General features: G+C 39.1%; 1 protein-coding gene across 1 annotated transcript in view; it reads right to left on the reverse strand.

Annotated features, from left to right (window-relative positions):
- The window catches only part of CFAP54 (cilia and flagella associated protein 54), a 112,578-nt gene extending 93,916 nt beyond the window's left edge, over positions 1 to 18,662 (reverse strand). The window contains exons 1-8 of the mRNA XM_063322755.1: positions 18,466 to 18,662; positions 13,107 to 13,212; positions 8,641 to 8,787; positions 6,366 to 6,537; positions 4,443 to 4,501; positions 2,971 to 3,114; positions 2,430 to 2,543; positions 2,229 to 2,330 (exon numbers count right to left, since the gene is read on the reverse strand). Coding sequence (XP_063178825.1) covers positions 2,229 to 2,330; positions 2,430 to 2,543; positions 2,971 to 3,114; positions 4,443 to 4,501; positions 6,366 to 6,537; positions 8,641 to 8,787; positions 13,107 to 13,212; positions 18,466 to 18,662 — 1,041 coding nt within the window. The remainder of the gene's footprint in view (positions 1 to 2,228; positions 2,331 to 2,429; positions 2,544 to 2,970; positions 3,115 to 4,442; positions 4,502 to 6,365; positions 6,538 to 8,640; positions 8,788 to 13,106; positions 13,213 to 18,465) is intronic.
- Positions 18,663 to 20,215: the final 1,553 nt, after the last annotated feature.

Below are 20,215 nucleotides of genomic sequence, written 5' to 3' on the forward strand. Positions count from 1 at the left end.
AGAGCATTAAGGCCATGTAGTTTAAAGCCACCCAGATCTCTCCTTATAATGATACAGACTTGACCATAACGAGCTAAGTTCTACACACTTTGCAGAAAATCACAGAAAGATTAGGATGCTCAGCACTGCAGTGAAAGCAAAACACTGTAATATTCTCTCACTTGCACATTTCAAAGAGCATAACGTAAAAATACAAGGCAGAACACACAAAAATATACTTGCACTATTGACAGCTAAGAAATCAAATAGATTTTTCTTATATAGATGTAAGAAAATAATTTAAATTTTTATTTCAATATTCTGTTTAGTTACCAAACCACTACCAGACATAAAGTAAATCAGAGATACAGTACTTTAAAATGTCATCTTCCATTCGTGTTTCAGTTCTATTTATTTGTCACTGTCCCAAGTTAGATCAGTTTCCCATTGTTAAAACGGGAAAAAGGAAGACCTGGGGAACTACAGGCCAGTCAGTCTCACTGCTGTGCCTGGCAAGATTGTGGAGCAGATCCTCCTGGAAACTATGCTAAGGCACATGGAAAATAAGGAGGTGATCTGTGACAGCCAATATGGCTTCACTAAAGGCAAATTGTGTCTGGCAAATCTGGTGGCCTTCTACGACAAGCTTACAGGGTTGGTGGATAAGGCAAGAGCAACTGACACCATCTGCCTGGACTTGTGCAAAGCATTTGACATGGTCCCGCATGATATCCTTGTCTCTAAAATGGAGAGACATGGATCTGATGGATGGACCACTCGGTGGATAACGACTTGGTTCGATGGTCACACTAAAAGAGTTGTGGTCAACAGCTCAATGACCAAGTGGAGACCAGTGATGAGTGGCATTCCTTAGGGGTTGGACCGGTGCTGTTTAACACCTTTGTCAGTAACATGGACAGTGGGACTGAATGCACCCTCAGCAAGCTTGCCGATGACACCAAGCTGTGTGGTACAGTTGACATGCTCGAGGGAAGGAATGCCATCCAGAGGGACCTTGAGAGGCCTAAGAGGTGGGCCTGTGAAAACCTCATGAAGTTCAACAAAGTCAAGTGCAAGGTCCTGTATGTGGATCAGGGCAATCCCAAGAACAAATACAGGCTGGGCAGAGAATGAATTGAGAGCAGCCCTGAGAAGGACTTGGGGGTGTTGGTAGATGAGAAGCTCAACATGAGCCAGCAATGTGCGCTTGCAGCCCAGAAAGCCAACCACATCCTGGGCTGCATCAAAAGAAGTGCGGCCAGCAGGTTGAGCGAGGTGATTCTGCCCCACTACTCAGGTCTCGTGAGACCCCACCTGGAGTACTGTGTCCAGCTCTGGGGTCCCCGACATAAGAATGACATGGACCTGTTGGAGCAAGACCAGAGGAGGGCCATGAGGATGATCAGAGGGCTGGTGCACCTCTCCTATGAATACAGGCTGAGAGAGTTGGGGTTGTTCAGCCTGGAGAAGAGAAGGCTCCAGGGGGATCTTATAGCAGCCTTACAGTACCTAAAGGGGGCCTACAGGAAAGATGGTGAGGGACTCTTTATCAGGGAGTGTAGCGATAGGATGAGGGGTAACAGGTTTAAACTGAAAAAGGGTAGATTTAGATGAGATATTAGGAAGAAATTCTTTACTGTGAGGGTGGTGAGACAGTGGAACAGGTTTCCCAGAGAAGTTGTGGATGCCCCATCCCTGGAAGTGTTTAAGGCCAGGTTGGATGGGGCTTTGAGTAATCTGGTCTAGTGGGAGGTGTCCCTGCCCATGACAGGGGGGTTGGAACTAGATGATCTTTAAAGATCTTTCCAACCCAAACCGTTCTATGATTATATGATTCAAAAACAACCTCTCAAGACTTAAGAGAGTTCTCCAATGTAAGTACAAAAGAATTTAAAAACACGGCAGCTTTTTTCCAAAGTACCCCTTTATCTTCACAGTAATTTAACACAGCAGGACAAACTCAGGACTCCCACACACTTGGTATGAACAAGAGTTCTCTTATTTTTATTGCTAACATAATTGCTAAAGGAAAAAAATGCTAGAAAAATAAGTATTTTCTACAGTTATAAGTACTACATCTTCCCTCAAGTTTGTTCTGAGTTTTAATAATAAATTGTTAACTATGAAACGGAAAGAGTAAAACTTTCTCCTTGTGAATAGCACCATATGTATTAAACAGAATTATATCACACATTCATCACATGCAAATAGTAAACAAAGAGATGGATTATACAAAATGTTAGACTTACATTTTGTGCTTCTTTCAGGCTAACTCTTAACTTAGGTCGAAAGTAGCTTTTCGGCTTTCTTCTGGATTCATATACTGCTCTCTTGAAAATCATCACTGACATCTGACACAAAGAAAAAATTAAGTAAATAACTGTGTTACATGTTCTGTTCATAGAGGTTGTAACTACTCTACCTGTTTATAATGAATTGCAGAATGATACCTTTAGAGTGGCCTCTCTAAAAATCTTTTTTGTCTCTGAATTTTCCAACGAAGAACTGATATTTGATAATTGCTTCAGTTCATCAATTTTAATCAGACCACGGCGAGCAAATATCTGTCCAAAATATTAAAAAAAAAATATACTCCGTTTTCATATTCCATATGTTGGTATTTAATTTTAGAATCATATAATTCTTGAACTCAGACAACTGCAAAGAGCTGCAATGAAACCAGGTCATGAACAACAATTGAAAAGGAAAAGAAAACCTTTGCAAAATACCCTTTGTATATATGCATGGGGGCTGGCCACTACTTAACGCTAGAAGTCTATGACTATGATTATATTACAAAGCACTTTTGTATTTAACTTTGAATCAATTACTCATTTACATATGGAAACACACCTCCACTTTGCAGTTAAATTTTGGAATATGGGCAGAACTCTAAATACATACGATCTGATAATAAGCAGGAATATTTAAATAAATATTTATTTCCCATTTGATTGCATCTGCAAGGATATGTATGATAAATCAGGTTACCTCTCCATGAATGCTGGCTTGGCAATCAAAGTAACACTGAGAAACTGCAGTATATAGGGTTGCTCTCCACGTCAAATAATGTACAGATAAGAGTGGAATGGATGATTCCATACATATACTGGCCCACAGTAAGTATTCCAGGACCTGTATTGAAGAAATCCAGTTCTAAACTGAATGCATTTTAACTCGTATAAATGTACTTCCTATTACTAAGGAACACACACAAAGACTTATCCTTATCCAGTAGGATAAATTAAAAGAGGAAAAAAAAATCACAGAAATTGTATTAATTTTTAACATGTTTTATTGATACAAAGCATTCTTCCTGCATATTGTTTTTTTCCCATCTGAAACTGTGGTCAAGCATTACATTTTAGCCTCCAAGCTACCTTAACCACTCCAGTTCACTATAGCCTAGCCACCGTGACAGAGGTGCCGCCCTTCTCTCTCACCTGCTCTTATCTTGAGAGTTATCCCTCTCCTTTGTGTCAGCTCTAGTGATAATTTTTTTCTAAGTTAGTTTTCAACTAGATTAGCAAGCTTATCTGGAATGCAATGGAGTCTGCCGTCTTTGGTGACAGACATGGAACTACACTATCGGCTCTTAATTTTACGGCCAATATAGCCACTGCAGCAGTATAATTTTAAGAATGAGTCCTACTAAATTGATTGAACAGTATCTTCCCCTTGTATTTTCTTTGGGTCAGCTGTTCCCTGAGGTACACAAAATACACGCAGCCTTAGTCCTATATTATGTCAACATACAGATTTTCTTTTTATCTGAATTTAAAGAATCTGAAGTACCTACAATCAGTTCCTCTGTTTCCTGTAGAGTAAAAGTCTGAACACGTTAAAGGAGGTGCTAAATCACTTCTGATTTCAATAAAAGATGTTCAAAGAGAAAAAAAATCTTTCCTGATCCATGAAAGATTAATATAATGAACAGATAAGAAAATATACTGGATTAAGGTTTAGATAGACTTTTTTCAAGATTTAGGAGAAAAAAGTAAAGCTAAGACAAAAAAAAATTACATTCACAGTTAAAAGGAAAAGGGCAGGGAGGAAAGGCCAGATCATTTTTATCAAGTATTTACAACTAAAAACCTATCCACCAGGTGTCAGTATATTTCCACATTTTGAAAAACAAAAGACAATTCTTGGGACTCCATATAGTTGACAAAAAAAAAAGCACCTAGAGCCTTCTGAAACAGTCTAACATATCCTGTCTCAAAGACCAGCAAGACATTATGTTGGGCTCAATTCCACAACTGAACAAAAAGCAGAGTCATGAAGGCATCAGGGATTAGAAGCTGGCCATTTTGCAATCTAGACATTTTATTCCCCTGTGACAAAGTGCTACTATTAGCAATGACAATGAAATAGAAAAGTCAGGATATAGTGTTATGCAAAATACAAGTGCATTTTCCAGTCTTCCGTAAATTTTTAAAATGTTTCTATTTATCTTGCCATACCTTAGCAGACTGACCTATCACCATCAAATGTCTGCATATGGTGTAAATATGAATAGTACCTGCAGAAATAAATGAAAATAAATAAAAAACAGGTTAAATTCTATAATCCTACATGAAATTCATTGTGCTGACCAACGGAAACTTGTTCTTAATATCTGGGTTGTTATTTTCAGAGGCTGAAAAATAAATTTTTCAATAACTACTTTTAAATTAGAGAAGATGAAGCCATTAAATACTTGGGCGATATTAGTTTCAAAAATACCTACACAATGAAGTAGTATAATAAAAGAATGAAATCTTAAAAATGTACTACATCAAATTTTTATTAAATAACTGACAGATAGAAAAACCTTAGTTTTATTCACAAATGCTAGCCTTTTTTAAAAAAAATATTATCTCTTCTCACAGACCTTACCTTATATGATTCTTTGATTCTTTTAGTCTGTCATGGCACTGTCCTGGCAGACAACACCACTATTATGTGATATTAAGTATGATAAGTGAAATGAAGAAAATTGATTGCGACTAGAGTTTTCAAGAGCATCAAAGTGACTTACAAATAAAATCCTGTCAAAAATTTCCTTAATTTAGGCTGTATCACAAAATTGCTTTTCAAAAATCAGCCCCAGAAGTACAAAAGACGTAGCAGTTTGGGGGGGGAGAGGGGGAGTCTATTCTTCTGTCTGTGTGAATGTTCAGAAAGGGGCACCTGTGGCAGCGGGAGGCATCACAATGTCAACTGTCATAGCTAGAAGGGTGTTATTATCCCAATAAGGAAGAATGGAGCAGGCATTAGGAAGATTTCTTTTTATCAGTCAAATGTGTAATGAGGCACAAAATCTATTGACAGAAATTGCAGAAAAATGCTCAGGAACTGGGGAAAATTTGAGCTATTGCCTGCTTCTAATTCGATTAGATTATTTGCCAGGCTTGGTACAGAGAGCTGTCCCGCACACATGTAATGGAATTTAAGAATGGCTGGTGAGTATGTTTTGATTTTAATTCTTCTCCCATAGAAAGAGACAAACCAAAAACATACCTCAAAAGTCGGGTCTGAGGGCAACGTCAGTCCCAGCAAAACAAAAGGATAAGAATTTTGACCAGTTATAGCTCTCAGAAAGTAAATTTTCCAGTGTTAAATTAAAAACACATTATCTCCTCAATTTATATTGCAACAATTGACCATAGTAGAACCAGTTAATAATAGTCTTTTGACTTTTGACTATATAACATTGCCTTTCAAAACAAAAATATACTGTTGCTCTTCTTGAAATAAAAAACTTGATACACCATTCTCTGTGTATCTAGTTCCCAGAATTACCATTTTTTCCTCATTTTTTTCCTAATTCAAGCATTTATAAGTAGCACACTAAAATCATATACCGCGATTCAAATTCTTAAATGTCATATGGTATTTTTAGAACAGTTTTATTATTAACTCTAGCCTTAAAGATCATTTAAAAAGCACAAAGACGTAACGTCAGACTATCTTTTCTACTCTTAGATCTGCAATCCCCTTTTCAAAAAAACCCAAACAAACCAAACTCATTAACACAAACATTTTATTGATAAAAAAAATCTTGAATCTTGAGGGTTTTTTTAATCAGGGTTCACCAAAAAAAATGCCCTTATGCTGTTAGATTTCATTTTATTAGTACGCTCTACCTACAGCTATGATGAAAATGATATTACTTTTACAACACTCCACCTGAAAAAGGCACACGATGTAGAAATTTCAATTTTAAAATCCTTATTTCAGAAAAAAAACCCAAACAGACAAATAAATAAACAAAAAACCCTACTGTGATTGAAGACTGACTGCAGATTTATTCATAACCATTAGGTTGACCTTAAAGAATATCTATAAAGTTTTCCTCCACGGGTTTGCTTAGCAAAAAAATGTAAACGGAAAGCCTGAGGTACCATTGTAGATAAGCCAACACAAACTCTCCTGAGGCAGAGCCACTTGCATAGCGAGTCGTAATGAGGACAAGACATCGAAACAAGTCTGCAGGGACTCTTGATTCTGGAGATTTCTGTCACTGTTGCAAACCATCTGATAAATGCAAACATTTCTCTCTTGCAACGCGTGGAACTAAAACACATGGAAGCATAGATAAAATTAATATATATAGTTAAAATAGATGTATATGTCAGTTTCACATCAGCAAAGTACAACAAAATGGTGAGTATGAAAAGACCAAGCATACCAGAAAAAAAAAAAAAAATCAGCCTGGCATTGAAATGAGTATTAGAATATGGAAAAAGTCTTAGAGCTTTAAGGTTGCTGTACCATTAGCCTGAGTCAGTTTCCATCACGTCACAGGATGAAAATGCACCTAGTGCACTAGGGCTGCTGAAAGGGAGAAAGGATGAATGAGGCATTAAATTGATATTCAAACAATCTGGCTTTAATTCTTCACTTCTCTGTAGATGTCCCCTGTAAATTAAGGCAAATCTTAACTTCTCTGCACTTTGCTTTTCCATCTGTATCACAGATGCCTTGTTTCTCACTCTTATCCATTACTTTTCCCTTCTACAGACGCATCGTTCCTTCTCTTCCTTGTAATGCCTAACATAATGTGGTCTCAGCCTTGTCTGGAGTACAGTATAATCTGAACAAACCAACACGTGAGAAAATGAGCTAAGTGGGACACCGCCAGTCAGTAACTATCAACCTCTCAGAAGCCTACTAACCTGCTAACATTTGAAACTATATTATTTTTTGCAGTTAATTCACTGAAACTGGAAGTTTCAAGCCCTGGAACTCCATTTCTGTGTTTTCCTTAGTGTTATATTAAAAAACCAAAAGCTAACCGCAGAAACCTGCCAAAAAAATTTACATCTAAAGCCTTTAGATGTAATCATTTGTCACATTATCATCATCCATCTCCAATTGTAGAGATCATTGTCAAACTAGATTCCACATCTGTAAATTTAGGGATATCTCAGTGTCTAAAGGCCAAGGCTTTTCAGTATAGGCTCTTGATAACATCTGGCACTATGATTGGTTCAAGGTCTAGGCAGACACATAGAAAGCAGGAGAAACCATGTCTGGAACTTCAAATTTATTTACAATGCATTTTTAAAAAAAAAAACAAAATAAAATAGATCAACAGAGTCTTTGATCATATTCTCTATCAAGCTGAACTATGTTTGAAAAACAAAAAAATAATATAAACTGAGTATCTCTTCTATCATGACATCTGCTTCTAGCTTTTAAGCAAACTGATTTTTTCTCCTCACTAAACACCTATTTACAAACTAACTGACAAGAGAAATATGAATTTGATTAGCTCAATACACAGGAGATGCCTACAAATTCCTTTTGTTGTTCTTGATCACAGAATAACTTGCATTAGTTTATTTTGAAATATCCACCATGTGCTGAAAATAGAGCTTCTCAGCAAAGCACTGCTTAAGATAAAATCTAACGTGTTTTTAGCATTCCCCCTATACCTATTGAAACACTTTCTTCAATGGATAACAAATGACAAATTGCAAGTTCCTCGATAAGCAATTAACCCAAAAGGATCCCAACATATTCTTGCAGTTGCTCAGCTTCCCGGAGCTCAGACAACTTAAAAAAATATTCACCATTTTGCCCTTTTTTTCATAGTGAGCAAATAAGCTATTGATAGTAATGCAATGCTACTTTTTTTACTATGTCACAAGCTTTTTTTCAGTGTAGTATTTTTGCCCATTTATGGTACATATTACAGTACAGTTTTTTAATTTGCTTGCACTCTGTCCACTCCTTAAGATCATGCTGCACAGAAATTTCTACAATTGCGGGATGGTTATCAAATTTTGCCCATATCCTGATTCTGTGGTGAATAGCAACTACTTCAGAGCAAAAACTGCTGTAGACAGTTACAGAATAACCTGCGCAGAGAAAATTGCCTTTTTAACATTAAGTTGATAGTGGTTGGCTTATGCCACAAAAGCATAAGCACTTATATCCTCTTAAAATGGACACCAATTCTGAATGTTCATCTCATCTATATGACTGCCTGTTAAATCTCAATGTAATCTATAGAGACAAACTATTAAAGACTAGTTAATATTAATATATAATTAATATAACAAAATGAAGTACATTTGTGGAGGATAAAATAGGCTACTTATTTCGAATCTGTAAATGTATTTGACAAAACAAACAAACAAACAAACAAACAAAAAACAATCCAAAACCTACCGTAAGTACTGCATTTTTATCTCTCAAACCATTTGGGAAAAAGGTGGATTTAAATCGATGCACGTCATCTATGATGTCATCAGGGTTTACAGAAATGAACTGCTGAAGGTACCTTCCATAGCACTGTAGAAGTGCTAACTTATATTCCTGAAGAATGAATAATATGTTATTTTTGTAGTTTTTATATTACATTTCTATTTCTATAAAATATGTGTGGTTTTTATTATCTTTATGTAAAAAAGTATCAATGTGAAATAGCAGCTGGAAGTACAACACTAAAGTTTATACAAACATTCAGCAATGTAATTTCTAATGTGAACAGTCGGCATATGAAATACTTAAAAGATGAGCTCGTGGTTTGGGAGTTTCTGTTTATTTTAATCATAAATATGGCATATTACAGAACAATTGTAAAGTATGATCCTGGGCTAATACAATAAACTCAAAGGGTTCCTGGAATGTCCTGCAGCTTTGCAACAGTAATGATAATGATACTACACTTCTGAGAAAAATACTTCATAATGTAGAACTTTATAAAGAATATACAGACACGATCACTTCTCTTTCCCGTTTCCCTGATGTCAAAGCTCTTTATTTTTTATTAAAGCAGAGGGGAAGAGTGACTTAGTATCAGAAATCAAACACTTCAGAATTAGATGCACTAAAAAAGAATGAAACAAGTGACAACCAGAATTTACCTATGGCCAAGAAGTCAGCATTAATAGGCCAGAAAGTGCCACTAGGTCTTAAAGAACTGATAACAAGCAGGATGTTGAGCTTTACGTCTCATTCAAAATACAGCTCCCCAGCAGCATGTCAAACCACTGTAACATCATGCTGAGACTATGGTTCAGCTCTGACTCAGATGTGGAAGTGTTACTTACTGAATCACCTCCACCACTTCCTGCAGCAAAGATTATTTAGAAGTTTATCTACGAACTTCACTAATTCTAGCACACGCACACATACATCAGTCATGATAAATTCTAGGGGAAAAAATAACTTATTTGTATTCATAAAAAATGATCCTTTAATCACAGGAAATTTAGAAGTATTTCCTTGCACACACTTTTTTCAATATAAATTCCTACCACCACGGTAACACTTACCCTGAATTTTTAATCATCTGAGGAGTCTAACTCAGATAACCCTGTTGTCCTCTTTGCTGTGTGAAAGCAGCAGCCATACACAGAAACTTTTACTTTCCATGGACAGCTATGGGCAGCCAGCCACTTGTGTAATCTAATACATAGATTCAGGCTGTGGTAACTCTCAGAATCTGAAGTCATGGATCAGAATCCTATTAATTTAGTTACTAATATATAGCAAAAAGGTAATTTCTCTCCCAAACAGTTTAAAATGTATGTATAAGATGAGAGACAACAGATGGATACAGGCAGCGAGGGAGGGGAAAAAAAAATGAGTCAGTACTGATTTGTACAATGACTAATGGGCTAACTAATTTCCAGAGATATGACATAATGAATTTAGGTGTGTCCGAAAAGATACATAGCTGATGTATAATAGGAAGGAATCTAAAGTGAGAAGGCATTAAAAAAATAGCAGGAAGACAAAGTTAAGTTGGTGCTTACCTATTGACTACTTATATTCAATAATTCATTTTTAAAGACTACGCATCATTAAGTATTATATGATATAAAGACAGATTAAAATTGAAAATAGTAGTTTTCTACTGGGAGTCAAGAGGAGTACTTATGGAATAGACTCTACCCCACTTATCACAGAGTTTCGCGTGACACCACATTCATCTTTCCAGTAATGCATTAAAATTTGTAACTAAAATCCATCTCATGCTTTATCTTTCTTTTCATCTCTAGGGAAAAAAATTGATAGAATGAAAACTAAGTTTGTAAAGTCAAAGAACTGCACTTAAAAATGGAAGTTCCAAAGACAGCTCATTTCAAAGTTTTAGCCTGACCAGCAAAACAACTTTTTCAATGACACTGATAACTTCACCTTTACTGTAGAAAACCACATTACACTAGAGGACTGAAGTTGCAAGCAGAAGTCTTTACTCAGAATTCTAGATTATTTTTAGGCAATCTGGGGTCAGGTCATTAAGCACCTTGAAGATAAGGACCAAATTACTACATTTGAGTTGTGTCATGGGAAGCCAACATAAAGCAGAGAGAGCAGGGTTTGATGCCTTTGAAATAACCTTACTAAGCATGATGTGAGCGCAGCAGTTATCAAGAACTAAAAGCTCAATGTAATATTCCAGGTAATTCCCAGGGCCCAGAAGCTATGAAAACTTGAGGAACACATGAACATGAAGAAAACATTAATGGAATTGCCTAGGCACTGAAGGGTCTATTAATAAATGCAGCTCTTCGGGCTTCTTTAAGAACTCCTGTGAGTATTCCTAAACTTATACCATGAACCTATGCCCTCAATTATAATGGCTCCACAGTTACCGACTCTTCTATATATGTCTTCTTCAGCCTACCAGTGAGAGTTGAGTGCTGCTGAAGATGAGCTTCAGCTTGCTGTTTGTTGTTCAGGAGGCAGGCCACTTTTGCCTAAGTCCTTAGGGCAGATGCAGTGAGGGATATATAAGACTTTGTAACATCTGCATGATACTCATACCTTTGCCCAGGTCTGCGGAAAAGCTCACCTAGTAGTCACTTATATATGCTTTCCATAAATAGCATAAATAACATTTATCCTTGCTGGATTCCATAAGCGAAGGTCGTAATAGTGGAAGAACAGTTTCACTGTATGTGTTCCTCCAAAAGATCACCCCTCAAACTGTCTTGATACATTTCTAATTATGCCCTCTTCTAGGTGAAAAGAGGGAATCTAATAGTGTCATATGCTGCACAGAATGAAAAAGGGTGAATACGGGTGACAATTGGCATTTAATTGCTTTCCTAATGCAAAAGTCAATAGACTGTTCTTAAAAATGATTTTCAATTTAAACACAGTGTCAGTTATCCGTTTTTGTTTCCAGGGTGAGGGGAATTAAAGTTTAATACTCCCATTCTGAAAAAAAATACAAACTTGGTTTAACCTACTTTTTTATTCTCTTTATGTTCAAAAATTAAGGAGAAGCAACAGAAACCTTTCTGAAAGCATGGAAGAATACTACTAATAATTATAGACTTTCACTAACTTTTGTGCTATAAATATAATTTTTCTATTGCAACCAACTTTTTAGAAGACTAATATCAAAAAGTATCTGAAATAGGCCTGAAAGACTGAAGGACGTAGTTAAAATGTATACTTGAGTGCCTCATAACACAGACAGACTAAATAGACAGAGTTTTAAGCTAGAAAAGCATTATTGACCAAATAAATATCTTCTAATACGTTCCTGGAAAAAAGTAGAAAAATCCAACGTGAATCATTACAAACACAAAATCACACTAAGCAGATAGCATCTATTTAGGAGCTGTCCCTTACTATAAATAATGCTAGTTCTATACAAACTTTGTATTTTCTCAAGCAACTTTTCAAGTACTGAACCTTTAAAATAAATTAACCCAGAATTCTGTAATTATTCAGTATTTCTGCTTGATAACTATGCCACTCAGGACCACACACCCTTCTTCAATCCTAAAAGGACTGACTTGCAACTAGCTTTGAACTGTACATCTTTGAGCTGTTTCTGAGTGTTCTTTAGTAATTATCCTTGGAAGCCCCAGATTTTACAATACGATCTTCTGACACAAACATCACTGAGGTAATAAGTGGCATACCTTTGAGGGCTTTTTTCCCAGAAGACACAAAGGACAAATATAATATAACATGAAACCAGTCTTATTGAGTCAGACCAATAGTTACTAGCCTGGCATCCCATCCAACAGTGGCTAGTAAACACACGGCTAGGTAAGAGTACAAAAATAGCTATAATGTAGTGAAAAATCCTCCAAATACTCTCAAAGTCTTCAATGATCTAGCTCCTGAATCCTTTTTGGTTGCAATTTACCTTTTTTGAGGAGATTAGAAGTGCACACAGAATTAAAGATGCAGGAGCATCATCAATACATATAGCTGTATAATGTGGAATTGCACTCTGGTTTTTGTTCTCTGTTCCTCTCCCGATAATTCTTTACATTCACGTTTGGTTAAGTGAGCACTGAGTTGAAATTTCAGTGGAACAAACCACTTATCATTGTCAATTTGTACTTAAGCAGCATTTACAGGCACAGTCAGGTATTGTACTCTACCGTGCTGAAACATCAAACCAATATTAAAGAAAGATTTTGGAGTGTTAAAAAAGTCAAAGAGTGCATAGAAAATACAGATAGTAAAAAATATATCAAGAAATCAGGGCAATCTTACAATAAGATATAAACCACCTACTTGCATTGACATTATTTTGTAAAAGTTTTTCCTACTTTCTAAACAGCTTTCACTAAAACATGATTAAAAATTAAAGTAGTGTAGAAACATAAATGAAACAAAGACTGTGACTGAGCCTTTTCTGTTTTCATATGACTTACTTTGATCTGAGCAAGGGAATCACCAACTTTCAGAAGTTTTTCATTGTAATACCACTCTGGCAGTCGAGGCTTATATTTGATCCAAATATTAAACAAAGTATTTGCTCTAAAAAAGATAGAGGAGAAAAGGTTTCAGATTAAACTGGCAGTAGACCTGTCATAACAAGTAAATAAATCAGGAAAACTTCAAATTGTGAAAACTCCTTTCTTCCAAATCCATTTGAACTTACACGTATTTCAAAAAAAAGTTATCATTAAAACTGTATTTAACAGGCAGCCAAGGACATTTCTGGGTTTCATTTCTGTCACCAGTTTTTATCACACACTTAAAATGGGATGAATTTTCTCCTCTGTAAATTCTTATTAAAATGTCTTAGTTTAATCCCCTTCAACTGTTCAAACATGGTCTTAAGTGGAAAATCTCTCCCACCTTTCAGCTAGCATTTGAAAGGTTCTGTTTGAAGAAAACAATTTGATATTTTAAAGAAACTCAATGGTTTACAGCTCATAGCAATTATTAGACTGGAAACTACAAATGCTAAGAGCAGGAAAAAAGATGCAAAATTAACAATGCGTGTCAGGTAGCAGCAAACTTAGGAACTGTTAGACATGGAATAAACCATAGAGCTATAGAGTAGACAAAGCTATGGTATATAGAGCTATAGAGCTCATGGTGTATAGAGCTATACCATGAATCACAAAAGAAGAAAGTCATTTGAAAGCCTCTAAGATGAATAGCATTTGACATGAAATGTTCAGCAATTTTAAGTCATAAAGGGTAGAATTCAGAGAGAATAAGATGTTTGTTAGAACAAAAAGAATTTTACGGCAATAGTTGTAATGCTCTTCTGTTGCCTCTACCTGTTATTCTAGCCATAATTGTCATCAAGGATGACTTTGTGTAACAAATTATTTATTTGGCTGAACTAGCAAGCCTCCCATAAACGGTAACTGGCTCTAAGCAGTTTGCCTCTTCTACAAAGGAACTGACTACATCAACGCCAGTGTTAGGGTCCCTACTGATTGCTGTTTGATGGGCTAGTGCCTTCATGTGTACAGCTTTCCCACCCTAGACTTCTTTAAGAAAGCTATATTCAAACTGGAAAACAAAAATTGATCAGACAGACTGATAATAAGCACAGGGATTTTTCAGAAAAGAATTCTGTTACCGAATTATTAATAGCATTGACAGTGTTCACAGTGCCAGGCATCTCTCACATTTATTCTCTTAACAAATCACTTGTACAGAAACCTCAGCAAAGAGTGCCTTGTGAAACCACAACAGCTAAATTATTCATAGGTAGCAATTTTTGAGGAAGGAAAACAACTGAAGAGAGAGGAATTAATGTCTTAACCTTCTAGATGAATTCTCACATGTAAACCTTATGCTTGCTGGTGTGAGGTAGCTGGACCTTTTCAATCTCTTAAGACAGTGATGGTAGACTAGAATGCAAGACACTTTCTTAAGCTGTTTTCTGACATTCAGGAACTTGGAATCCATTCTCATAGTCTCCCAGACAGCTCTTCATTTCAGCTTATAAGAAGATTCCCAATAAAAAAAGCACAATAAGTAACATCATTTTTTTTCCACACAGAAAGCCGCGAGCCACCTTCACATTTTCAAGGTGAAACAGATGGCTGTATGAGAAACCTGTCAAAATGATCTTTACACCAAAGAATTACAACATCATAATCCTTTTTTTTCTAAAGTATCATCTCGGCACAATTCTCAGTTCATGAAAGTAAACAGCAAAGAAACAAGTAGGACATTCTAGAGGTGTATCCTAGAGGAAAAACGCAGTAACAGCACAAACTAGGCCAAAAGCAACAATCTGAATAAAATGTTTTAAGGCCTTATGTTTTTAAAGGAAACCATAGCCCAGTCTAATGAAGAGCACCTTCCAACTGGGGAATGAGTCCCTCCTGTCCATCCATAAGCAATTAACAGTCTGGGTGGCTACTGAGTTCTTATATTGAAAGAAGTATCCCACTGCAATTAGTAGGGATAAATCTGCAAAGAGGTTCCAAAGTGAAGGAATCTGTCCAGCATCTCAACCTAGTTCCCTTGGACTATCAAGGAAAGAAGCTTAGGAAAAGACTTCCAGAGTTCAAGAGGTCTGATGGATACTACCCGGGGGGTAAGGAGAAAGAAGGGGGAAAAAAGGTAACCATCAGGTTATAAGGCTGTGAAGGAACTGATAGTAAGATTGACTGTGAATAAAGCTTGGGAAGGTAAGACTAATAAACTTCTGATCAGCTGGAAAGTCCTCAGTGAAGGTCATCTTCATTTTTGTTTTGAATGCTCATATTAACACACGAGATTCTTAGATGTAATAAACAAGTGACAAATATGTAGTAAACTAATTTAGTAAAGTAGTGACAAATCTGACTAGACATTCAACTTCAATGGGAAGATTAAGGTAAACCATATCTGCTACAACGCCACTACTAACTACAAGTGAGTTCATGACACAGGAATGTTTCTTTGACACAGACAAAGGAGGAGAGTGAGACACTTCCCAAACAGCTCATCAGTCTTTCCTTTAAACAGGCTGTAGGACACCAGAATAACAAGTTAAGCAAGTGAATTCTTAAAAAAATACTGGGTTGTTGGAGCTCAGAGGTGAAATTTCTTTATTTCCAACCACTCTATGAATAGTAAAAGAAATTTCCCTAAGGTCAACACATAAGGCTGTGCACAAGGCAAGGCCCCCATGGCTACACTTCTGGGCCAAAAGCCTTTACTACAGGTAGTAAAGGATTCTCTGATACTGATGAAAAAATATCTTATTAAATAAGGGTCTCTAAGCCACACAACGTGAGATAAAAGCAATAGTTAAAGGTAATCCTTTGATGGCCCCTTTGCCAAGAGAAATGGGGTAAAACAACTTCTCGTTTACTTGAGGGAAAAGTACTTTTGATTGCTACTTCTGGTTGAAAAGACTCACGATTCCAGTAAAGGCAGGTCCTCGGTAATTTTTGTTTCTTGCATTGTAACATTTTAAGTGCCTAAATTATGGCCTTCCTGTTGACTTATCAACACCAAAGGCTGACAGCATTGGAGGAATTAAGCTGACAATTTTATTTTTCTAAACTGAACATACTTGCCATGTGGGAGCTGGTTTTCTTGCTCCTCAAATAACAAGAACACTTTGATCTCAACCCATGCCAGGAAAAGCAGCTTGACAAATGACACAGCAAGGAGTCTTTAGAGCATGTAGGAAAGCATCTGTAATAGCCATTACCTTCAGAAATTCTTAGGAACAACTAGACTAAGGCTGGTTCTACAAGCAGCACGCGCTCCAATTTTGAGTTATCAAACAATGAGAGGTGAGGGAGAAACAACCCTGAAATTTCACAATCACAAATAAATGCCTATGACTTCACTAGCTGCCTGAACCTATGCTGACCATCAGAATTCCAGACTTCTACCTCTATACTGCCCCTCTACAAATGAAAAATGCCGGAGGATGTGGAACCACTGGGAGCTTCATGTTACACAATGTTCTCAATGCCCTGGAATTTTGGTATGGCTCATCAGTACCAGTGTAGCCCAGGTAGCCTTAGTTCTCACCTCCATGATGAATGCTGCAGAATTCTTTGGATGAGAAAATGTTCTCATGCCAACTCTGTTATGTGTAGACATGGGTCACATCCACAAAATACCAGTTTGAATATGACAGAGCCTACTCAGGTCAAAATATTCCAGAGTAAGTAAAGAAAGCCTTGGAGCCACTGTTCTCAGAAACTGGTAACTTGGCATGACATTGCAAACAGATTGGATCCAGCATGCCCAACTCCCAACCAAAAGATACAATGAATGTGTAGATTTGGTGGTGTCTGAAGCAGCTGAGATGTCCTTCTTCTATGGGGCCTACAGTGGATAACTTTTAAAGTAATAATAGAGATCAGCTAAAGCTAAAAAATGCTGGAAGCTACAAGAAAGCCTTAAAAGTAGCAAAGCACTGAAATTAGCTGCTGAAGCGATATAAAAAGCCAACATACTGAGATTCAAAACACTAGAGGCAAAAGCCTGGAGGCTGATACTTGTATGATAGATCTAGGCCTAGACCTGACGATGAACGTGCCACATAAACAAATTAGAAATCCAGACAGCTTAGAAAAGGAAAGCTCTCCAGTACAGACAAATGCCAGGCTGTAGAATCTGAGTAGCTCCTGAAAACATATACAGCTCCTTTCGAGAAGGGTCATTTGTGGACTACATCTAGGAAAGTACCAAGTAAAGTATGTAACCTAAGCGATGCACTAACCACCCTGCAACCTAACTCCCATGTTTGTTTTGCATGAAATTTTTATAACCTGGGAAACTTTCATTTTTCATGTTAAAGACCTGCAAATTTAGAATAGAACTCTGCTCAGATAATAGTGATAGAAATACAACCATTTACCTCAAAAGAAGCAGTCGAACTCCTATCTCATAATGTACCTAAATGCAGCAGGGAGAGCTACATGAGAAATGCACAGTCTATAAAAGACATATGCATGCACTATGAATCATACACTGATTCTAGTTGCTTTATCTTAACTGCAGTACAAAATCTAGATTTATGCATACCCACAGATATGCACGCATGCGAGCAAACAAATATGCATGATTACACTTGCCATATGCTCTGCCCGCATTTATGTGTATAAAAATATACCAATGTAGACATAGACGTACGCACAAAAAGAGCTGTGTGGCGTTATCCTTATGTAGCCCTACTGCGAGCGCCATCGTTTAGAGGCACATACATGCCCACACGTCCTCGCCCGCGCAGGCAGGAGCACAGGCTGGTGGGCTGCCTGTTGCTCCAGCCCCGTGAAGGGATTTTCCTACCGGGAAGCTCAGGAAGCTCTTGATACAGCCAACAGTGGTGCTGACAACTTCCACAACACCTTGTGCTTTTTCCCCCCTCTAAAGCATTAACTTCTAGGAAGTGTTGAGAAAGGAGGTGTTCAGATTTTGGAGGATTTTTAATTTAAAAAAAAAAAAATAAAATTAAAAAAAATATATAGGAAAAGGGATGGCCAGTCTTCTGGCACGCTGCTGGAGAAGCTGACCCAGGAGAACAACCTCCTGGCTAGCTCCAGGGCCAGGGGGACCGGGAAGGAAGGGGGCCCCTGGGCGGTGGGATGCGGCGTGAGGAGGGGGCCGGGATGGGGCGAGGAGGGGCCGCGGCGGTGCCCGGCGGGCCGGGAAGGCCAGGCCCAGGCCGGCGGGGAGGCGGCGGGGAAAGCCCCCGTGGGGCGGCGGAGGGGACGGGGCTGGAGGAGAAGGAAAGGGAGGTTTGAGGCAGGGGCTCCGGGAGCGGGTGAGGACGTGGGGACGACGAGGGGGCGGCGGCGCAGCCCCTACCCGCGGCGGTGCAGGTCGTGCTGCTGCGGCTGGGCCTCTCCCGCGCCTGCCAGCCGCCGCAGGAAGCCCAGGACGTCCCGCAGCTCGGCCTCGAAGCTCTCTACCACCGGGTTGCCCGGCGCCACGGCCCCGAAGAAAGTGGCCGGCGGGGGGTTCGGGACGGAGGCGGGCAGCGGCGGGCCGAAGGGCTCCGCCATGCTCCGGCCCGGCCGCGGCGGCAACGCGCCGGCGTCGCCAGGCAACGGCCTGGGGCAACGGCGGCCGGGGAGAGGCTGAGGGCGGCTGAGGGCTCCAGCTGAGCCCCCCCCGCTCCAGGAAGGGCGGCGGAGGGATGGAAGGAGGCCGATGGTCTCCTGAGGTGCATTAAAAAGAGCGTGGCCAGCAGGTGGAGGGAGGTCATCCTCCCTCTCTACTCTGCCATGGTAAGGCTGCATCTGGAGCGCTGTGTCCAGCTCCGGGCTCCCCGCTTCAAGGACAGGGAACTGCTGGAGAGAGTCCAGCAGAGGCCTACGAAGATGTTCAAGGGAATGGGGCACTCTCTTATGAGCAAAGGCTGAGAGACCTGGGTCTGTTTAGCCTAGACAACAGAACACTGAGAGGGGACCTCATTGATGCTTATAAATATCTAAAGGGTGGGTGTCAACAGGATGGGCCAGACTCTTCTCAGTGGTGCCCCGTGACAGGACAAGGGGCAACAGACACAAGTTGGAACACAGAAAATTCCACCTCGACGTGAGGAAAAACTTCTTTACTTTGAGGGTGGCAGAGCACTGGAACAGGCTGCCCAGAGAGGTGGTGGAGTCTCTATCTCTGGAGATATTCAAAACCCTCCTGGATGCGTTCCTGTGCAACCTGCTCTAGGTGAACCCACTTTGGCAGGGGGGGTGGACTAGATGATCTCCAAAGGTCCCTTCCAACCTCTGCCATTCTGTGATTCTGTGAAATCTGCCTTCATCCCCTGGGGAAGGGGTCTTTGCTTCGGGGGGCAGTCTGTAGGGGCCGGGGGGCCCTCGCACATCCAGAGAGGTCTGAGCCAAAAGTCCTTGCACCTCACTCCAGCGGGTGAAAGGGCCTTTTTCTCTGAGGCTGCATACAGCCGAGAGGCAGCTGAAGAGGCTTCATGGGCACCGTGTGACATGGCAGTGGCTAGGACCATTGCTAGCAAAAGTTCTTGCAGTATTGAGGTTGTTTGCCATGCGAAGGCTGCTGGAGGAAGCTTGGACAATGCCAGGAGGTACCTTATGGGACAGATTTTCAATAATGTATGTCAGCCAGAGATGTCATCTTGAACTTAGTGATTGCATCACTGAACCTGCCTACTGCACAACTACAGATGAAAGAAGAAAGTGTGCTAACCCGCTAAATGGTTATATCTGTCTATTAAAAAAGGTGGCAAACTGGGAAACAATCAGGCTGTATTTATCAATGTTATAGGAGGCAGCCATAGCAACCTATGTGCTTTCAGGTTCTTCATCAGAATTATGGTAAAGGGTTTGGGGAGGGATGTGAAGGAAACCACCTATGATGTTGCCATGTTCATCGTATGATGAGCACAAGAGACAGCTTAATTGAAAACATGAAAACAAAAACTTAGAAATGTGATGAGTAACCAACGAGTCCCGTCATCCAGGGCCAGTTGGAGGCAGTTTCTTGACATCGAATGGAAAAGGATCAATAGGCAGGGGTAAAGCGAAAAAATACCAAGTAATCCACAGATGAAAGTAAAGAAACTACCCTTTGAACAACTGGA

Source organism: Chroicocephalus ridibundus, chromosome 1, assembly GCF_963924245.1.
Source record: "Chroicocephalus ridibundus chromosome 1, bChrRid1.1, whole genome shotgun sequence".
Lineage (NCBI taxonomy): Eukaryota > Metazoa > Chordata > Aves > Charadriiformes > Laridae > Chroicocephalus > Chroicocephalus ridibundus.